Source organism: Prionailurus bengalensis, chromosome D4 (genome assembly GCF_016509475.1).
Source record: "Prionailurus bengalensis isolate Pbe53 chromosome D4, Fcat_Pben_1.1_paternal_pri, whole genome shotgun sequence".
NCBI lineage: Eukaryota > Metazoa > Chordata > Mammalia > Carnivora > Felidae > Prionailurus > Prionailurus bengalensis.
The window spans coordinates 62546638-62569308 of record NC_057359.1 but is presented as its reverse complement, the minus strand read 5'-3'; the positions used below and the strand labels follow the sequence as shown (position 1 = coordinate 62569308).

The window sequence follows — 22671 nt, the reverse complement described above, 5'->3', positions numbered from 1 at the left end:
TTCCCTTCTTTGGGACTTAATTTACTTGTATTTTAGACCACTTGACATTGTCCTGTAGACCTTTGAGACTCTTTAACCTTTTTTTGCCATCTCTTGAGAAAGTATGCTGTATCTTCAAGTTCACCGATCTTTCCTGCATTATCTAATGTGCTATTTAAATCTTAAAGATTTTTTTAAAATTAAGATTTCTTTTATTTATTTATTTATTTATTTATTTATTTTTATTTTATTTTTTATTTAAAAAAAAATTTTTTTTCCAACGTTTATTTATTTTGGGGACAGAGAGACACAGAGCATGAACGGGGGAGAGGCAGAGAGAGAGGGAGACACAGAATCGGAAACAGGCTCCAGGCTCTGAGCCATCAGCCCAGAGCCCGACGCGGGGCTCGAACTCCCGGACCGCGAGATCGTGACCTGCCTGAAGTCGGATGCTTAACCGACTGGGCCACCCAGGCGCCCCAATTAAGATTTCTTTTAGAGCAGTTCTAATTTGACAGAAAAATTGAAGGGAAGGAAAAGGTGTTTCCCCTGTATAATCCCTTCCCCCACATTTGCATAACCTTCTCCCTTATCAACATCCCCCACCAGAGTGGTATATTTGTTAAAATTAATGATTCTATGTTGATATAATTACCCAAAGTCCACAATATACATTATGGTTTACTCTTGGTGTTACACATTTTATGGATCTGGACAAATGTATAATGCCACATATCCATCATTATGATCTCACTCGAGTGTCTTTACTACCCTGATATCCTCTGTGCTCTGACTGTTCATTCTCCATGTCCCCCAACCCCTGACAACCACAGGCGTTTGTTTGTTTTCACTGTCTGTAGTTTTACCTTTTCCAAAATGTCATACATTTGGGAGTATGCAGTATATTGCCCTTTTTAGATTGGCTTCTTTCACTTCATAATACTCATTTAAGATTCCTCCTTGTTTTTTCGTGGCTTCATAGCTCATTTCTTTTTATTGCTGAATAATATTACATTGGATGTACCAGTTTATCTGTTCACCTGCTGAAGGACATCTTTGTTGCTTCCAAATTTTGATAATTATGCATAAAACTGTGTATATAGGTTTATAAACATCTGTGTGTAGTTTTTGTGTGGACATGTTTTTAACTGCTTTGGGTGAATACCAGGGAGAGCCATTGCTGGATTATATGGTCAGAGTGTGTTTAATTTGTAAGAAATTGTCTTCCAAAGTGGTTATACCATTTTGCAATCTTATCAGCAGTGGATAAGTTTCTGTTGATCCAGATCCTTGCCAGCGTTTGGTGTCAGTGTTTTGAATTCAGGCTATTGTAATAGGTATGTAGCATCTCATTATTTAATTTTGATTTCCTTGATAACCTGTGATGTGGAGCATCTTTTCATATGTTTATTTGCCATGTCTTCTTTGGTGAGGTATCTATTACGGTCTTTGGCCCATTTGTTAATTGCGTTGTTTTCTTTTCGAGTTTTTTTTTTTTTTTTTTTTTTTCCTCAACGTTTATTTATTTTTGGGACAGAGAGAGACAGAGCATGAATGGGGGAGGGGCAGAGAGAGAGGGAGACACAGAATCGGAAACAGGCTCCAGGCTCTGAGCCATCAGCCCAGAGCCCGACGCAGGGCTCGAACTCACGGACCGCGAGATCGTGACCTGGCTGAAGTCGGACGCTTAACCGACTGCGCCACCCAGGGCCCCTTCTTTTCGAGTTTTAAGTGCTCTTTGAATATTTTGGTTAACAATCCTTCAACAGATATATTTTTGCAAAGATTTTCTCCCAGTCTATGGCTTGTCTTTTCATATTTTTGACATTATCTTTTGCAGAGAAAAATTTTTTAATTTTAATGAAGTCCAGCTTGTTTCTTTCCTGAATTGTGCCTTCAGTATTGTATCTATAATGTCATCACCATATGTAGGTCGTTTAGGTTTTTCTTCTAAGTCATTACAGTTTTGCATTTTGTATTTTTAAAAAAAAATTTTTTTTTCAACGTTTATTTATTTTTGGGACAGAGAGAGAGCATGAACGGGGGAGGGGCAGAGAGAGAGGGAGACTCAGAATCGGAAACAGGCTCCAGACTCTGAGCCATCAGCCCAGAGCCTGACGCGGGGCTCGAACTCACAGACTGCGAGATCGTGACCTGGCTGAAGTCGGACGCTTAACCGACTGCGCCACCCAGGCGCCCCTGCATTTTGTGTTTTACATTTAGGTCTGTTATCCACTCTGAGTTAATTTTTGTGAAGAGTCTAGATTCATTTATTTGTAGATGGATTGTTAAAGCACCATTTGTTGAAAAGACTCCATTGTCAAAGATCACTTGACTATGTGGGTCTGTCTTGCTGGGCTCTCTGTTTTGTTCCATTCATCTATTTGTCTATTCTTTAACCAATATTGCAGTGTCTTGATTAGTATAGCTTTACTGTAATTTATGAAGCTGTGTAATATCAGTCCTTTAACTTTATTCTTTTCCTTTAATATTGTGTTGGCTATTTTGGGTCTTTTTCCTGTTTAAATAAACTTCAAGATCAATTTGTTGATATCCACAAAATGACTTACTGTTTTTTTGTTTTTTATTTTTAATGTTTGTTTATTTTTGAGAGAGCAAGAGCAAGCAGGGGAGGGACAGAGAAGAGGGAGACCTAGAATCCCAAACAGGCCTCACACTGTCAGCACAGAGCCTAATGCAGGGCTCAAGTCCATGAACCGTGAGATCATGACCTGAGCCAAAATCAAGAGTCAGATGCTTAAGTGACTGAGCCACTCAGGCCCCCCTAACTTACTCACGACACTGATAGCAAGAGTAGTATGCACTGGGGCGCCTGCGTGGTTCAGTCAGTTGAGTGTCTGACTCATGTGGCTCAGGTCATGATCTCACAGTTCATGGGTTTGAGCCCTGCATCGGGCTGTGTGCTGACAGTTCAGAGCCTGGAGCCTGCTTGGGATTTTGTGTCTCCCTCTCTCTGTCCCTCCCCTGCTTGTTTGTTTTCTCTCTCTCTCTCTCTCAAAAATAAGTAAAATTAAAAAACAAAATAGCATGCACTACCAACTGAACCAGCCAGGTGCCCCCTCAACAGTGTTCTTTTTTAAATTAATTGATTTTTAATTTTAGAGCAGGGGAGAGGGGCAGAGAGAGAATCCTAAGCAGCTGACGCAGGGCTTGATTCCACGACCCTGGAATCATGACCTGAGCTGAAATCAAGAGTCAGACCTTCAACTGACTAAGCCACCCAGTACCTCTCAGTAATGTTCTATACACCCCAAATTGTTCATTGTATTTACTTGTAATACCTGTTTTGTTTCCTTCAATTTGGTAAAGTTCCTCAGTCTTTCTTTGTCTTTCATTGACCTCGACACTTTGAAGTACATTGGGACAGTTATTGTGTAAAATTTTCCTCCCATTTGGATTTATGTTCCCCTATGGTTAGATTCAGGCTATATGAATTTGGTAGGAATATGACACAAGTGATGCTGTGGTTTTCTGACTGCATCCTGTCAGGTGATGCATGGTTTTGATTTGTCCCATTAGGTACTCACTTTGATTACTTGATTAAGTGCTATCTGTCTACTTTTCCACTGTTTACTTTATCCCCTTTGTAATTAGTAATGATTTATGAGGAGATACTTTGAAACAGTGTTAATGTCCCAGTCATTTTTATTAGTCTATTTATTAGTTTGTGTTAATATGGTTTCCTATTTTATTCAGTGGGTCACTATAGAATATAGTGGTTTCTTTGTTCTTCTGACATGTACTCATTTTTTTCTGAGTACGTCTTTACTTCCTTGTACCACAGACTGTTCTAGATTCATACGTGATTTTCACTGTCCCAGCCCTGCAATCAGGTATTTTTCGAAGAGACCAATTTTCCTTTAAGTGGAGAATGGTATCTTGAAACCAACTTCAGGACTCTGGGTGTGGTCGTTGCTTTTGGACCCTGGTGCTCCCAGACTGTCAGTGGACAGAAATCAGGAATTTAACACTACAGGGTTCATTCTAGTTGTCTTCTTTTCCTCTTGTACCTGCCTTTTCTGAAGGTTAAGAACCCTGGTTTCTGTTATACTTAATTTACTTGATCAGTTTCTTTGTCCATAATTGATCTTTTGGTGCTATCCCTCTCCCATGCAGGCATCTTCTTTTTTTGTTTTTGTTTTTTTTCCCCCATGCTGGCATCTTCACTCCATTTGAACTCTCAACTCTGTGGGGACAGTCTACTTCTATTTATTCATGAATGGCCTTCTCTGGGCCACTGCAGCTCTCCTACCCATTCCAGTGCTGTTTACCTAACTCAGCCCCACCCAGTGGCTTTAGAACTGAATTGTTCAGGAAGGGAAGGGGTGGTGGAAGGGAAGGGATTAAATGGTTATTTATTGGGAATGAGCCCTTATTTTGTTGTTGTTGTTGTTGTTGTTGTTGTTTTAGTTAGTGCTCGTTCATGCATCCATGAGCAGGGTGGGCAGGCCAGAGAGAGAGTTTGCTTGCAAGCAAGCAGAGGACAGTCAGCAGGGGAGAGAGAATCGAAAGCAGGATTTGCTCTGTCAGTATGGGGCCTGACATGGGGCTTGAACTCAGGAACCATGAGCTTATGACTTGAGCCGAAACCAAGAGTCAGATGCTCGAGCCACCCAGGCACCCTGAATGGGCCTTCTCAATTGCAATTTACCTTTTATTAATGAAAATATTCACTGCTTGTTTTTGAGTAGGAAGATGGTATTAGAAATATGTTTTTTACATTGTTACTTATAAGCATAGAAGAGAAGAAAAATTGCCATGTGTAAACTCTGGGTGGTATTAATTTACAAGAGGTTTTCCAGGGAAATAATGCATAGAGCTGTTGATTTTTTTCAGAGTTGACTGACCATTCCCTTAAATTTAGCTGGACTGTCCTCTTTCTAGATTGATATTCTTCTTTTCCACCAGTCTTTTGTCTTTCCAATGTGATTCTTTTCACATATTTCACTTTTGGCACTCCCCTCAGCTTCTGGAATGGTGTAATGAAGTCTCTGAAGGACTTGATGTTGGCTTCCCTCCTCGTGTTTCCTTGAGAACTTAGAAAATTAAAAATACTAAGGATTTGACTCTCACTTCCCTTATGTTTTTCTTCTTTTCCTGTGGACTGTTCTCTTCCTTTTACTTTTGGGGAATAGGAGGCAGTGTTCTATTAATTTGAACAGGGTATTAGTATTTTCTGGATCATAAGTGTTTTTCTATTGTATGTTTTCTCACCAAATGGAAAAAAGGCTTTTCAGTCCTTTGTTCACATCATTCAGATTTTTCTGTTGTAGCACTTATTAATAGAAATAGTCTTTACTTTGGTAGATTGAAGCTACTCTTTTAGGGCTGTGAGAAGAGTTTCTCAGTCTTTCATTCCTGTACCTGGTACCTAATAGGACTAGTTCAGTGCTTAGTAAATGTTTAAATAATGAGTTGTTTGGAAAATTAGCCCATATATGAGATGTGATTGAGTGACCTTTGGTACTTGCATCTTCAAAGTCATTATTTTCAAGAAACTAAAATTAGAGCTATGTTATGATCCAGTAATTGCACTATTAGGTATTTATCTAAAGGATACAGAAATACAAATTTGAAGGGTTACATGCACCCCAATGTTTATAGCAGCATTATCAATAGCCAAACTATGGAGAGAGCCCAAAAATGTCCATTGACTGGTGAACAGATAAAGAAGATAGGGAAGAGGTGGTATAGATAAACAATGGAATATTACTCAGCCATTAAAAAGAATGGAATCTTTCCATTTGCAACGATGTGGATGGAGCTGGAATGTATTATGCTGAGCGAAATAATCAGAGAAAGACCAATACCATATGATTTCACTCATGTGTGGAATTTAAGAAACAAAACAGATGAACATATGGGAAGGGGGAAGAAAGAGAGAAGAAAACAAACTGCAGGAGATTCTTTAATGATAGAGAACAAACTATGGGTTGTCAGAGGGAGCGTTAGATGTTGTATGTAAGTGATGAATCACTGAATTCTATTCCTGAAACCAGTGTTGCTCTTGTAAACTAAAATTTAAATTAGGAAAAAAAGGTCATTTTTTTTTTAAGTGTCCTGTTGTATATAGGGTGAGTAGGTTAAAAAAAAGTCTATAGAACTGATTTGATCCTGATTTGGTTACTGGTTTTCTCCTTTTCTGACAGACAGTTTGTCACAGTTTATTGGTTATCCCTGCCCGAAGCCAGAGTTTTGACATCCTGCAGAGTGCCATCAGTAAGCATTTGGTAAATATACTTAAAAATTTTTTTTTGTTGCTACTTAAAAAAGCGTAGAGAATCCTTGGTTAAAAGTGGGTTTGCCATAGGCAAGGAGAGAGTGTCTAGACTGAGAAGTCTTGATGTTTTTCTTGGCTGTTACTAATTAATTCTGACCTTGGGAAAATCCCCCTTTTCCAGGACCCTGCTTTCTACATCTGCAATGAAGGGCCTTAAAAAAAAAAAAAAAAAAAAAGTTTATTTGGGAGAGAGCACGCACAAGGGAGGGGCAGAGAGAGAATCCCAAGCAAGCCCCGTGCTGTCAGTTCAGAGCCCGAAGGGGCTTGATCTTACAAACCACAGGATCATGACCTGAGCCAAAATTGAGTCAGATGTTTAACCAATTGAGCCACCCAGGCACCCCTGCAATGAAGGGCTTTAAAATTATACCTCAGGTTCTTCTGACATATAGTGCTTTAATGAACACAAACCTGGTGTTTGTGTATTGGGAATCCAGCATCCAGACTGGGGTCTGATTTCCACCTTGAATATTTGGGTTCTAAACGAGGGATATAGCCTAACAGGTTCAAGGCCTGGCCACTAGAAGCAGCAAGCTAAGCCTTGCGACTGTTTGGTCTTCTGGCTAGTCGGTGTCTCTTGTTCCCAAAAACCTGGGATTTTGCTTTTTAGCTTCCTCCAATGTTTATGTTTAGATTTTTGGCTTATTATAATTATCCTTAGTGCAGAGGAAACTCCCACAGTTTTATCTTTCAGGCACTGTCACTTTTTTTGGTAATTTTATAGGTACATTCCAACCCCCTTTTCTCCTTTAAAATGTTACTTCCCTTGAGTTGGAAGAGTACTGCTTTGAATTTCCAGTGCTCTTTTCTCTCTGTTGTCAAACTTCTAATCTTTATCCCGTGTGTCTCTAAAGATCTCTACCACTTTTCTTTTCACCTCCACTCCAGATATTTATGCCCTCCTTTGACTACATTCATTATTCTAGTAAAAGATTAACATGCCAGTCTTGGGCACTATTTTCAAACAGCCTGATCAGAGCCTGCAGACTTTTTCATGATGACTTAACAGTAGTTTCCAGGAGATTTAAACCATGCATACATAACAGTTGTAAGTTAGAGTCCACCTTAATGACAGATAGTAGAGTCCAGATGAATACACAAACCATGATGTCCCTTATCGGGGTTTTGAGGCAGTGAAGCAGTCAAGTGTTAAGTATAGTAATGTCTTACTCCAGGGTGTTTTACTTAGTCATGTCTGAATGACTAGCTAAATTAAAGGGCAGGGGTAGGCTAATTGTAAAATGAACTTCGGTTTGTACATTTAATTACCTGGGACGGAGGTGGTGCCAGAAATGAGAGTTTTCTAGTCTGAAGAATCTAAAAATCATGGAAATGTGGTTGGTTGTATCAAGATTTGGGGCGGGGGGAGGGTGCATAAAGTAATCCTTTCAAATGATATTTCTGACCATCAGAAATTGTAATGTCTTAAATTTTAGTAGACTCATGGAGGGAAGGCAGTAGATTAGGTTAATAGTATTTCTTGAGTTGGCATGTTTTCAAAGTTATTTAACGTAGTAATTAAATTCTTTTTTTTTTTTAAGTTTATTTTGAGAAAGAGAGTGCGTGTGCGCATGCAGGAGAGGGGCAGAGAAGTGGAGGAGAGAAATGCAAGCAGGCTCCATGCTATAAGTGACACAGAGCTCAATCTTACGGTTTGTGAGATCATGACCTGAGCCGAAATCAAGAGTTGGATGCCTACTTGACTGAGCCACCCAGGCACCCCTCGTAATTAAATTCTTAAGGGAAAACAGGACCTTAAGTTGTGGCAGGTTGTGTGTATAATGTATGTACTGTTTTTCAGTAGAAGTGATGTTAGGTTAACTCTCCAGTTAATGGGATTTGTTTTTTTCATGGAGAGAAGGACGGTCGTGAAGAGGTCATTAATCTAATTTTTCTCTTCCTAGGTTGGGCTGACTGTAATTCCTGACAGTACAGCTGGCTGTGTTTTGGGTGTTATCTGTAAGCTCCTGGATCATACGTGTGTACTTAGTGAGACTCTACTACCGTTTCTGGCTTCTTGTTGCTACAGTCTTCTTTATTTTCTGCTCACTTTAGAGAAAGGAGAAGCAGAACATCTAAGAAAAAGGTAATAGTTTTTGTATTCTTCGACTTTAATTTTTTTCTACCTATTCCAGTTTTCCCCACCAAATAAGTAAATAAGAATAAATAAAATCAAAAAATTTTTTAAAGAGGAAAGAGTGAAAGAAAATTAGATTTAATAAATACCCTGAATTGTCTTTCAGAATTTGTATAAACCTTAACTGGATTTCTCTTTATTGTTTCATAAATTCCCTTTGTATTGTAAGAGGATTTTTAGTTTTTGTTTTTCTTTTAAACTACAAATTTGAAAAGTTAGATGGCATTTTAAAATTTCTTGGGAGCTTTCATTATTAATGTTGCTGTAGGTCTAGCAAGGAAAAAAAAAATCTACCTTTACAAGAATGCAATCACTAATAAATACAAGCCTTTATTAAAACTAGCCAGAGCAAAAATCTTTAAATTCTTGGATTTAAGGAAATTTCTAAGATATTGGTGTTTATATTAGTACTTTAGCTCTTACATACTATTCATACTAAAGTTCCTAGCATAGTTTGGAACATTTCACTTTAGTTTAAAAAAGTATTCTCATGCTTATGTTCTTATTGGTAATGCCTGTTAAAATTTTAGGGCGCCTGGATGGCTCAGTCAGTTAAGTGTCTGCCTTGGGCTCAGGTCATGATCTCGTGATTTGTGAGTTCAAGCCCCACCTCATGCTCTGTGCTGACAGCTCGGAGCCTGGAGCCTGCTTCGGATTCTGTGACTCCCTCTCTTCTCTGTGTCCCCTCCCCTGCTCATGCTCTGTGTCTGTGTCTCAAAAAATAAATGTTAAAATTTTTTGTAGAAGGTTTTTAAAAAAAATCTAACAGATGAACAAAGATCAGAAAATAAAAATTATTCTATTGCCTGTTAACATTTTAATATTTGTCTTTATAGTTTTTTTAACTTTTATATATCATAAGAATAAACACGTATATAAAGAGTAAGTTTAAACTGAATATCCATTTAACCAACTTCCACGTTCAGAAATAGAACATCATCAACACACTCTCTGTGTAATCTCTAGTTAGATTTCTCTTTCATACCCCCCAGAGATCACTTTTGCGTGTTAAATAACAAAAATTCAGCCTGGTACATTTTAAACATCTAATTGGGTTTATTAATTGATTAATTAATTGGGCAGCATCCCATTTAGCAAGTAGAGGGGAACTCTAAAGGACTGCAGAATAGGAAAGTTTTTTTTTTTTAATTTCTTTTTAACGTTTATTTATTTTTGAGACAGACAGAGACAGAGCATGAATGGGGGAGGGTCAGAGAGAGAGAAGGAAACAGAATCCGAAATGGGCTCCAGGCTCTGAGCTGTCAGCACAGAGCCCAGTGCAGGGCTTGAACCCACGAACTGCGAGATCGTGGCCTGAGCCGAAGTCGGACGCTTAACCGACTGAGCCACCCAGGCGCCCCTAGGAAAGTTTTTTAAAGGTAGACAGGGAGTTGAAAGAAGGAAATTATTAGTAAAGAATCCATTGTTGAGGCAGGGAGACTCTCCGGAATCTTAAGGATCTGTCAGTACGTTTTTCCTAGTGCTGATCAAGAAGTTCCCATGTTGACTGGTTAAAGTTTTTTGGGAGGTTGAAACTGCAGTTAAGTTAGGTATTAAGTCTTGGTTTACTGACTTAGGGCCTTCACCTGAGTGATGCCATTTTGAGTCTATAGGTTTTTTGTTTTTGTTTTTTTTCTTAATGTTTGTTTATTTTTGAGAGAGAGAGAGGAGAGAGAGAGACAGAGACAGAGACAGTGTGAGTGGGGGAAAGGCAGAGAGAGAGGGAGACAATCTGAAGTAGGCTCCAGGTTCTGAACTGTCAACCCAGAGCCCGATGTGGGTGGAACGTAACCAACTGTGATACCATGACCTGAGCTGAAGTCAGATGCTTAACTGACTAAGCCACCCAGGTGCCCCTGTAGTTTTCTTGTTAAGTTGCCTTCTAATTAAAAATTTTGTGTGTATCTGTAAACAATATAATTTTTGTTTGGCATATTTTAAGAATATCCTACTGTATGTTTTTGTGATTTGATTGTAACCATTGTTGTCATTCATGTTGATTGAAAAACTGATTTCATTTTTGTTTCTCCATACCAGGGCTAAGCAAACTTTTCTGTAAAGAGTCAGATAATAAAATATTTTAGGTTTTTCGTGCCAGTAAGTCTCTTGTCAGAGCTGTTCAACACTGCCCTGGTAACACAAAAGCAGCAACAGATTACATGTAAATGAATGCATGTGACTGTGTTTCAATAAAACTATTTACAAATATGGGCTCTGAGCACAACTGGCTCCAGTACAGGTGCTCTACAGTATTTTGTCATGTGAATGTACCCCAACTTACCAGTTTTGCTGTCAAAGATCTTATATATATATATACACACACACACATACATACATACATACATATATATATATACACACACACACATATATACACACACATATATACACATATAAATATGTATATATATACACATATAAATATATATTTATATATACACATATATACATATAAATATATTCATATGTAACATATATAATAATATATTAATATAATTGATAATAATTATGTAATTATATAACCAATATTAATATTTATATAATATATAATTATATATATAAATATACACACACACACACACACATACATACACTCCTAGGAAAACCTAGGAATGGCTGTTCGTACGGTATTTCTTCTATTGCTTGTGGTACCCAGGTCTCTTGTATTTCTCTTTGGCTTGACAGTTTTCTTTAATTGTGTTGTGTGAAGGTGGAGTACTAAACTTTATTGATCCATTCACTGTACTTATATTTAGTATTATGTAGAATCCATGAGCCTTTTTAGCACAGTTTTGATCAGCAGTCCACTCAAGTTAAAGTAGACAATGAATATATTGGGTCATTACAGGAGTAACTCATAAAATAAAACCCAAGGGCTAGGAATTTTGGAGGCAGGAATTGAAACCCATCAGGAACCAAAGTGTTTTCTCTACTTTTTCTTCTGGATTGTGTAGTCTTTATCTCTGTGCCTTTGCCTCATTATTAGCTATGTCTGCAGACTGGCTTTTTTCTCCTTGTACGTGGCTATCCTAGCCTGGCTGTGCATGAGTCAATACTCCAAATAAAGTCTCCAAAAAGAGGATCTGGTTGGCTTAGAATGGAGTCAGTATCCACCTTTGATGGAGATGCTGCATGATGGAGTTGGGGAGGTTGATCAGATTGTGAAAGGGTTGCTGCTTCCACATCTAGAGGTAGTCAGATTCTCTTTGAAGGATCTGGGGACCACTCCTAATACGAAAACTATAACAGACTAAGGTCAGAGCCTTTAGCAGTCAGTGGATTCTTTGTCCAAAGGGTATTGCTCCATTTAATGTGGTTGGCTACAAGTCCATTTACCTTCATCATAAAACGTTTTTGTTCTGCCTTATAGTGAAACCAAGGGAATGGTGCTTACTACAATTAGGATTTACCGTTTCTGGCCTTTCATAATCTAGTAACATGGTAGCAGTCCACTGACTGGCTTTTTTTCTGAAATCCATTTTGGTTCCTTGTGAATACATCTTTCTCTGCATATCTGCCCTGTTTAAAACATTGAAGAGGCTCAGAATCCAGGGCACAGCATTAAAATTTCATGAAGTTTGTTTTTGTTTTTAAATAAACTACTTTCAAAGTGGGGCTTGAATTCATGACCCCAAGATCAAGAGTCGCATGCCCTACTGACTGAGCCAGGCATCCCAAGTTTTTCTTCTTTCTACCAGTGGGATATTCTGATTTTACCAGTGGGATTTTTGATGGTATGATAGTTGAATAATGTTCAGTGGTAGAAAACAGTATGCATATGTAGATTATTGTGTTCTTTGGCTAATTCTGTGTTATATATGATCACCAGAGCTTTAAGAATGTCCTGGTAAGCCCAGGAAAGTGTTGATTACTAGGCTTCCTGGAACTTACCGAGTAGGGGAGAACAGCTGATTCTTCATTGGATTTGCTTATTCAGCTGTGACGAAACCCAGTTGTTAGTTTTGATTTGTGGGGTTTTATCAGAAAACACCACATTTCTTAAAAGGACATTTTCAGTTTTGGAAAATACAGAAAGGGTACTTCTGTGTGTGTTGGCTCACTGGCTCACTTTTGTCTGTTACTGTAGGGACAAGCTGTGGGGGGTCTGTGTCTCCATCCTGGCTCTCCTGCCTCGAGTCCTCAGGTTGATGCTGCAGAGCCTGCGGGTAAACAGAGCTGGACCTGAGGAGCTGCCTGTTGTGGGCCAGCTGCTTCGCCTGCTGCTTCAGCATGCACCCCTCAGGACTCATATGTTAACCAATGCCATCTTGGTGCAGCAGATCATCAAGAATATCACGGTAAGCATGGAACAGGGCTTTGTATTATTACTAGAAAAGGGATTCATGAGGAGGGCATGGGTGGGGTTCTCTGGGGAGGCTAGGCCTCCAGTGCATCGACTGACTCCTGGAATGAAGCCCACTGTGGTGATTTCCCAGGTTTTCCCCTGCTGACTAGCACCTGCCACTTAGCCAGAGGGAGGTCTTTGATCCAGAGTCAGTAATAAAAGGCTTAAAATATTCAAATTGAATTGGTCACAGGCAGCTTAGAAAAGGTACAGAGCATCAGAATCACTCCTACCAGGATTCTGGTACAGACTCTTGATTAACTGCTTATTCAGCATGTTTTTAAACCTGAGTTGTTTAAAAAAAATTTTTTTTGATGTTTATTCATTTTTGAAAGAAACAGAGCACAAGCAGGGGTGGGGCAGAGAGAGGGGGACACAGAATCTGAAGCAGGCTCCAGGCTCAGAGCTGTCAGCACAGAGCCCGACGTGGGGCTTGAACTCAAGAACTGTGAGATCGTGACCAGAGCCGAAGCCCGACGTGCAACCGACTGAGCCACCCAGGGGCCCCTAAGCTAAGTTGTTTTACTTAGCTGTAGGAATAGCAACTTCATTGAGTTTTGGTAACCATAGAGTGAGATCATTCAGGTAAAGTTTTTACCTGAAACTGACATTAAGTGCTCAACAAATGTTAGTTGTCACTGAAAACATTTAGCAGGAATAGGCTTACGGCCAGTTCCTAGTCACTTAGTTCACTGGAGAATAAGAGGAAGTTAAGAAGTTGCAGGCTTCTGCTTTGTGTAATGGCTGGTTCTGCATTCATCTGTATCTGTTTTGCAGGGGCAGCTCTGTCTAGGATTCCTTTGGTGTTTTGGTTTGGAAGAGTTAGAGGTTTTTTTCTATAGGTATTTGGGGGTTTATTAGTTGATACCTGTAGTAGTACTTCAGAGTAATAGAGCTTATACGTGTATATAACACAAGTTCACGTTCTGAGTATTCTCAGTAGGCTTGTAGAAATAATGAAAGAAGCAGCAGAATAATTCAGAAATAGAAGGGAAGAAAAGGCAAGAATTTGGATTGTTCAGAGGTTAGAGAATCAGCTCACCTCTATAAGGAAGAGAATGACAGATTGTCAGTCGGCCTTGCAGAATTATTCTCAGTTGATGTTAATGCAAAGATTGTGAGACTCGAGCATACCAAGGGGAAGTCCAGAGTGTGGAGATGGTTGATGGTGAAATGTCATTAGTTCCTGGCAATATTTGAGAAGGAACAGATGAAACGAGAAACTGGTAGCACTTGTACTTGAGGTTGTACCCGGGAATTTTCACTACCTGTGGTAATGCCCAATTAACAAATATCCTGTGGTGATTGATAAATGGAGGAGATAGGATTGCGGTGGTTCTGAGATCTCGTTTGGGTGTGAAAAATACTGTCAGGTAGCATAACAACTTTGATACAATTCTCAAATTACTTTTGTTTTTCTCTGCAGACATTGAAGACTGGAGGTATTCAAGAACAGTGGCTTACAGACTTACATTATTGCTTCAACGTGTATATCACTGGGCATCCCCAGGGGCCCACTGCATTGAGTACAGTGTATTGAGTACAGTAAGAGGCACCATGGTACCTCCTGTTTGAAATTGTTTATTCACGTCTATCTAATTTTGAAGAGAAACTGATGTAATGTTTGTCATTAAAGCTGAACTTTTAAAGAAGTTGTTTATGAACCTTCCTTTGCACTAAGGTAGGAAAATAACACAGGCTGGCTTCTTGGACCAGGACATTATACTTGGTCACAGGTGGGTAGAGTATTTTGCATTTCATAGAAACTAAGTATTTACAAAATATGGAATGATACAGTACCTTCTGTTATTTACCAAGAACGAATCTTTGTGGTCTCAGTTCTAGTTCATTCAGACAGCAACAGAAACCAATTTTTTATTTGGGAATGGTTGCCTTTATCCATCATGACATTCAGCTCCTCACTGTGGAGTTCTGTTATTTACAGAGGTTTTCTAGCTCCTTCTGCAGGAGCAAGATTTGAAGATAGTACTACGGTTGTTTGAGGTTTTCCTCAAATGGTACTTGGTTTGATTTAGATAATTCTTCTTTCAAAATTACTTTCTACTAATGACCATTATAATTTTTAAAATTATAAGCCATATATAGTGATTTATGCTGACACCCACACCCCCAGTCAAAAAATCCATGTATAACATTTGACTACCCCAAAATTTTACTACTAATAGCCTACTGTTGACCAGAGGCCTTACTGATAATCAATTTACACATATTTTTTTCTGAGAGCGGGCAAAGGGAAGAGGGAGAGAGAGAATCTTCTAAGCATGCTCCACGCTCAGCGTGGAGCCCAACACAAGGCTCAATCTCATGACTGGGAGATCATGACCTGAGCTGAAGTCAAGACTCAGACGCTTAACCAACTGAGCCACCCAGGCACCTCTACACCTATTTTGTATACGTATTATATACGTAATTCTTATAATAAAGCAAGCTAGAGAAAAGAACACATTTGCAGTACCATGGCTATATTTATTGATACTATATACATTTATTGGAAAAAAATCCATGTTAAGAGGACCCGCACAAACCTGGTTGTTCAAGGATTAACTATTTTCATAATTATGAAATAATTAGCAAATTGTAACAAAAATCAAGGTAACTAACACTTTATTGCTGCTTATCTCTACCTGTCAGGACGGGTGGCAATAATCTTAAGAAAATGGAAATGCTCCTACTACAAATATTTGGGCCTAACATGCCACTGTTTATGCCTTCTGTCTACATTCCTATGGTAGCTTTGCTCTTAAAAATGTGAAAAAACTGGGGCACTTGGGTGGCTCGGTTGAGTATCCGACTTCGGCTAAGGTCATGATCTTGGAGCTTGTGAGGTTGAGCCCCGAATCAAGCTTGCTGTCTGCGCAGAGCCTGCTTCCAATCCTCTGTCCCTTCCTCCCACTCCACTCCCACCCCTTTCCCTGCTTACGCTCTCTCTCAAAAACAATTTTTTTTATTTTTGAGAAGAGAGAGAATCCAAAGGGGAGGAACAGAGAGAGGGAGACACAGAATCCAAAGCAGGCTCCAGGCTCTGAGCTGTCAGAACAGGGGGCTCGAACCCATGAACCATGAGTTCATGACCTGAGCTGAAGTTGGATGCTTAATCGACTGAGCCACCCAGGCACCCCAAATATAAATAAAACTTTTTAAAAAATGTGAAAAAGCCTATAACCACTGAAATTTATGCCAGGTGTTCTTATAGCTTGAATGTATGTAGGTTTAGCAGTTTTCCCTGCCAATAGGAATGGCATTTTGACCAGCTTGCTCACCTATAGGTCAGGCAGAAAATAACAAGTGAATTGGTAGGTTATGCATGAATGGTCTGGTCCAACTGATAAAAATGGCTGCTATAGGACAGGCTCTTCCCCCTCTCATGTAGGTTCTTCCCTGGAGCCAAAAAACCAGGCTTGCATCAGCTGGCTGGCAGAAATCTCATGTTAGTGCTCATGTTCTTAGTTTGGCTTAGACGTTACTGTTAATTATGTGTTCTACTTTATAGCTGTACTGACTGAAGGAAGGGCAGACAGCTAGGAAGTTTTGCACGGGTATAGTCTACTGTGGTGGTTGTAGCACAGGCTAACAGTGCTGTATAAGAGCAGAAAGAAAACATCCTGACATTGTCATTCAGTTGTTACCATGTTTTCAGGCTAATAAGGCTTGAGGCATGAATATTAAAGTTTTCTCAAGATGGAAAAGTTAATCAGCAGAGAATTAGAACTCTGCACTAGCTATTCCAGTTCCCCCGGACACGGTCTTCCTCCACAGGTGGTCGAAGCTTTGTTTTGGTTTTTGATTGAGTAGCTGATTGCAGGTTATAAGAAAAATTCTTTGATCTTCCACTATTCTCAAGGAGGTGTATACACTGCAAGTTGCTCACTGTTAAAAGCAAATACCAGAGAGATATTTGTTATTTTTAATACTGAAAAGTTCATTGCTGGTGAGGTAAGGGGTTTAGATATGGACTATCCAGGGAGCTAGGAAGGTGACAGCCAGTTTGTTGTAGAGACAGGTGACTTACCAACCTTGCATTTTACATCATCCTCCAAGATATAGGACATTTTTAAAGATTGAGAGTGAAAGCACAAGTGGGGAAGGTGCAGAGAGAGGAAGAGAGAGAATCCCAAGCAGGCTCTGCACTATCAGTGCAGAGACTGACTCAGAGCTTGGACTCATGAACTATGAGGCAGTGACCTGAGCCGAAGTTGGACACTTCCACCCAGGTACCCTGATACCTGACAGCTCTTGAAGAACCTTGACTGGGAGAGGCCAGGTACTTGAGCTGGGACTGGGACCTAGGTCTTCAGTCTGTCTAGAATAACTGGTATAGCTTTCTTTATGTAGGTCATACATAACACAAACACATATACACATGTATTTCTCAACTTGCCATGTACCACACACTAGGCTATATAGTACATTCTAGAAAACCATTTCATTTGAAAATTTACTATCTTCAAGGATGACAGACTGATAGGCATATCAACCTTGAAATGGGTATTTTTAGGCCTTTTTATGACTTTGAAGTTACTTATAGGATGAAAACTTTTAAGATGTCACAGTTGGAAAACAGTGATGTATTCAACCCTCTTGCTGAGGCCAAATTGTTCTGTTTTTCCTCTCTCTGTGGAGCAAAGGAGCAAACATGAAAGGTAAGTAGTTTCAGAAAGTTACAAACATGTCTTACTTTTTCTCTCCTGGTTTTATTATGGTTATTTAAAGTGAACTACTGATACTGAATTCTGTTTCTGGCTGCCTTTACTGTATCAAGTCTTGAGTTATCTGTATACCCATCTGTAGATGGGCAGGAATATTCTGCATTCATACAAAGGGGTTATCATTAGTAGTAATCACTTGAGCCATGGTTATTCCATTCATTGGAATGGGCTTTTTAAAGGTAGTTCTTTTATATTTAAAAAGAAGGGCTCCCAAATTTAGGAGTGTGAGCCCAAGCAAGGGAGAGAGGCAGAAGGGAGTGGGGGGGGGGGGGGGGCTGGGTGTAGAGAATGAATAAATCTCAAGCAGGCTTCCATGCTCACCACAGAGCTTAACACAGGGCTTGATCTCACTACCATGAGATCATGACCTGAGCCAAAATCCAGAGTCAGATGCTTAACTGACTGAGCCACCCAGGTGCACCCTGGAGGTTATATATTTATATACATATATAAGTTCTATGTATATGCTCTCTGACCAATACTATGCTGCTATTTTGTGGGTGGTATACGGGGGTTGCTGTTGAAGGACTAGAGAAAACAGGGATTGTGGAGTCTCCCAAATGCATGTAGAGAAACACAGGCCAAGGAGGCTATATACTTTGCTATATCCAGCTCACTTTCTGCTTCCTCTTTAAAGAGGTAAAGGCACTACTAAAGCCTCTCCTATGCTGGAAGTTGGGAGCAACAATCCTTGCTTAAGTATTTGAGCACCTACTGTGTGCCAAATAATTTCCTAAAAGTGAATAGGACAGTGAGCAAATCAGAAGATCCTTAACCCCATGGAATTCTCAAAGCAAAAAAATGAACTAACATTTTTATTCATGGAGAAGACCAAAATTAATGTTCTCTTTTTGGTTCAGTTGGGCACAACTGACACACAGAAATTTCTGCAATGTGGAATCACAGATGCCCATTTCCATGGAAACTATTTATAGATGCTTTCTGTACGAAACATATAGGCTCCAGCTACACTAATTAGCAGCTCTGATAATCAGCTCACTGGATAGTGCCTTAATGTATATGTGTAGACTTAACAAAACCTTGTGTTCCCCCATTTAGGGTTAGGAAAAGATTCTCTTAAGACCTTGTCTGTTTTCAAGCCACTTAGAATTACAGGTGTAGGACAAACAAGCTACTTGTTCATGTGAAATCCCAAAAAACCACTAAGTATATTTGAGTTTGTTTATTCGTCCCTTAACTGTGAACCCTTTGACTAAAAACCTTTTGTGTTTCTAAACACCTCATTTTTATGATTTCTGATGGTCTCAAGAGAAAAATCCAGGACTAAGTAAAAAAAAATGTTTTATTTAAATGCTACTTTTCTGGTAGTTCTGACCATTGTTTTTGAAACTAATTTTCAATTCAAGTAGAACAAAAGCTTTTTTTTTTTTTTTAAACATGGAAAGTTTCAAAGGAATTAAGGCCCACAGTTGTAACTACCCTATCCGCTACTCCCTGATCAGCCTGCCTATATTACATGAGTTGCCCAACCCATATTAAAGATTGGGCAGTAATTACACTGTCCCCTACCTCCAGGTTCTCCCCCCCCCCCCACCCAATCAAAAACTAAATGAATGTTAAAGTTCACACTGACAGTCATTGTTCACCTTCCAGCTGCACTCTATTCCTGCAGGATGACTGGATCTGCAAGGGTGGGGTGGGGGGAGCGTGTTGCCATAGCCACCCATGAACAACACTGGATCTGGCATTAACTGCTGACAGCACTGAACTTATCACCCAGATTTAATGCTGGTGTGAATGAAGGGGGCCCAGAGTAAAATACTCTTGTCTTGCGGCTGAAAAGAAAGTTCCCTGAGCATGAGTGAAATTGTGCACGGTGAAGCCTGAGCAGGACGTGTTATTAAATATTACATGTCCCCTTCATGGGCCGTGAAAGGCAAAGGCCAGAATTTGTGGTTAAGGAACCTCTCAAGTTTGGGAAGGAGATGAAGAATCTTAATGTGAAATCAATACAGAACAAGAATTCCCAAGGTATTACTTTGAAGAATGACAGTATTTTCATTTTCCCCCCTTCATGTGAACAAGTATGTAAAAGTACCATTTATTGTCTCTACTGGAGGTAATGTTAACAATAACTTGTGGTTGTGAAAATAACTTGGCTGTTAGGGAGGCATGTTGATTGCAGTAATAATTCCACGAAAGGGGAATGAAAAACATGTACACCTCAAAGGAAATGACCATTGGAAATCCCTAGCAATCTCTGTCCTCATGTCTTCCATCTTTGAGGATGAAACAAAAAAGGCAAATGCTTCCCCACATTGTCTTCCCAATCTGCTTTGCCAGTGCAGTGGCTACCTTACCTGAATTGAGACGCAGCACAGGATGGGCTTTGGAAGATCTTGTGGGATGAGGAACTTTCCCTTCTTGAGAACAACCTGAAATCAACCAACAGTGACTATTCCTCTCTGACCAAGGTTAGCTGTGGCCTCACCAAGTTCTAAGTTCCTTTTTGAGGTAAAGGCTTGAGGTTGTTGATATCTGCCAAGAGAAATTAAGTATGGTGTGGAAATACCATGTAGGCCCAGAGTAAAGTCCTGAGATTTTGCTGCCTGGGCTGCAGATCTATTTCTCAAGTGCCTTGGCTCAACTTTTTTCTTTTGGGGAGCTATCTAGGCCTCTTCTCTGCTGAGTTTATTTGAATGGGTTCTTTCCAGAGCTGAAAATGTTCCAATTTAAAGCAATTCATCTGCTGAGCAAGTATTTACTATTGTGCGTGGGTCTGGGGCATTCCCACAGATGGGCAGCCCTGTACTATTTTAGCATAAGGAAGGTCAAAGTGAGGCAGGCAAGGTGTTCCTGCTTCTGGAGCCCTCCAAATGGGTAATATAAGGGGAGGACCCAAGCAGTGGTCTGGAGGGGTTTAAAGGGTAATGAAGGCCAGCAGAAGACCTCTTGATTGAGATGCCAGAATGCATCATCAAACCAGTTCTGAGCTAGAATTGCTGGAGGGAAGGCATTAAATGTGTGTTGAAAATTCTCTTTGTTCTTGGAAGTAAAGTTCCTATCTGAATGGAGGTTTGCCCAGTGTAATTAAATCCCATTTCAGATTCTGATGCAACACTCTGGGGGTGCTTGTTGTCAACTACAACGTGCCCAGAAGGACATTTACCGTAGATTTGCTTGAGTACTAAGTGTCTGGTGGACTTTGTGCCTGAGCTGCCCTTGGATGGACTCTTCGTGGTCCTGCTTACTGCAGTGGTCTTTGGGGGGTTAGTTCCAGTTCTTTCCTCCAAACTTGGAGCAGCAATGCCAGGCACTCTCGGTTCCATCTGTCCACATCTCTGGTTCCAAGCTGCTTCATGTGCAGAAGGTGGGACAGGTGCTTCCTAAGCTGGTAGCTGGTGAGGTCAGAAGAGAGGAGAGACTTTAAGATCACAGTACTGAGAAAAGAAAGTTTCCTTAGGGTTCCTAGAAGCTATAGGTATAGTTTGCTGAACTGGGAGATTCATTTAAGCTCCCATTCCTAATTTACAGTGGCAATAGGTTTAATATTGAAAAAAAAAATCATTATTTTTTTAAATCAAACAGTTCCTGAACTAGGAATCAGATGAATCTGCCCTCGGGGTGGGTTGGGCTAATGTGTAAATAAATGAGAAGTACTATGTAAACCCGAGGAGCTAGATTGCATGAGATCATGTGAGACTGATAATTCCTGGGGGTCTGGTAAGGCTTTATAAGGCTGATACTTGTGCTGGGCTTTAAAGGATGCATAGGAGCTTACTGGGCAGAGAAGGGTACTCTAGGCAGAACTGGCGTAAGTGGAGATATGGACATTTGTGCCAGGAAAGTAATGAGAGGGTACGAAGCATTGTGTATTTTGTGAAGAAGGATGGAAGGCTAGGCTACACTGGAAGGAGCCAACATTTGTTCAGAGCCTGTTACATGTCAGGCACATTCCTCACGATTAAGGTGAAAATCCATCAAGTAGGGCTGAGTAGATGGCACATCACACCAGGATGACAACATAGGTTGTTCCTTATTCCCTTTACCAAAACAACAACAACTATTCACGGATAAGACACCACTGAGAAAGTCCTAGAACATGGGAGAGAGGCTGCAGCCCCATGCACCACAGGGGCCAAGACAGACTACAATGGGATATGAGGAACAGCTACATGCAGACTGCACTGCCCCTCCATCAGGCTGGTGTAACACCACACCAAAATGACTTTAGCTTGTGGTTCCTCAAATGGGAAAAAGGAACCCAGGGTGGAATCCAGCACCCCCAGCATTGTGGGTCACTTCTTGGGAGCCCCCACTCTGGTCTCATCCCATGGGGATTGCCAGGGAATCTGTGGGACTTGGCCACTGGGAGTCTGTGATGGGGAAGGTAGGGGCTTGCAACAACCAGTATGTGGGTCTTTGCAGACCAAGTTCCTACCTGCAGTGTCCAAGTAGTAGTCCCAATCTTTAATTTTGCTCATCTGCAGAGCCAAAACAGAGGTGCGGTCTGACCAGGGAACTCAGCAGGGTGCCTGAGTGGTTCTTAAAGAGCCTTGTCAACCCTGGAAGTCTGGTCTGCTTCAACTCAGGCAGGGGAGCTGAGGCATAACCTGGCCCACACATGAGTGTTGCTCCTGGCCCTGCCTGACCAAAGCCTGGACAGACCACCTGGAGAGGTATAGCAGGTAGAGCTGGTTATCTGCAAAGCAAAAACCGTGGCCCTGTATAGCCAGGGACCTTGGGGTGCAGGTCAGCTTGAGTCAGCCACAAAACTTTAGGCCTTGGAGCTGGTTCTCATGCTCTCCATGAACAGGGAAAGTGATTCATAGCCCTAGCCATTGCTGAATAGAGCCTTCAGCCCATCTGACCAGGAAACCTAGCCAGATCACACAGGAAGCTGTGTAGCCCATCCAAAGACCTTCTTATAGTGGCACTTGAAGAGAAAGCACAACTTGGTACTATCCCTGTCTGCACTGCAAAACTGGTGGCCCCACCTGGCCAGGAAACTCCATGCACAATCTTGTCTGACTTGAGTCCCCAAACAACCTGTGCAGGCCCTACGGCCTGTCCTGCTGCTCTGTCAGTTCAGGGAAGTGACTTCATAGCCCCACCTACTAGTAAGCCTGACTAGAAAACCCAGGCACCTGCAGAGCCCATCCTAAAGCCTTGCTTGGGCAGAGAACCAACTCAGCAGTCCTATTCAACTATTCCCAGCTAG

General features: G+C 40.6%; 2 protein-coding genes across 2 annotated transcripts in view; one reads left to right on the top strand and one right to left on the bottom strand.

Moving 5' to 3' along the window:
• The window catches only part of TEX10 (testis expressed 10), a 59091-nt gene extending 44677 nt beyond the window's left edge, over positions 1-14414 (top strand). The window contains exons 12-15 of the mRNA XM_043567059.1: positions 6150-6230; positions 8185-8366; positions 12505-12715; positions 14189-14414. Of these exons, the coding sequence (XP_043422994.1) occupies positions 6150-6230; positions 8185-8366; positions 12505-12715; positions 14189-14302 (588 nt within the window). The 3' untranslated portion in view covers positions 14303-14414. The remainder of the gene's footprint in view (positions 1-6149; positions 6231-8184; positions 8367-12504; positions 12716-14188) is intronic.
• Positions 14415-15923: 1509 nt separating this feature from the next.
• INVS (inversin) overlaps positions 15924-22671 on the bottom strand; it is a 162000-nt gene continuing 155252 nt past the window's right edge. Inside the window, 4 exon segments of the mRNA XM_043567058.1 lie at positions 15924-16650; positions 19811-19885; positions 20620-20718; positions 20721-20848. Of these exon segments, the coding sequence (XP_043422993.1) occupies positions 16499-16650; positions 19811-19885; positions 20620-20718; positions 20721-20848 (454 nt within the window). The 3' untranslated portion in view covers positions 15924-16498.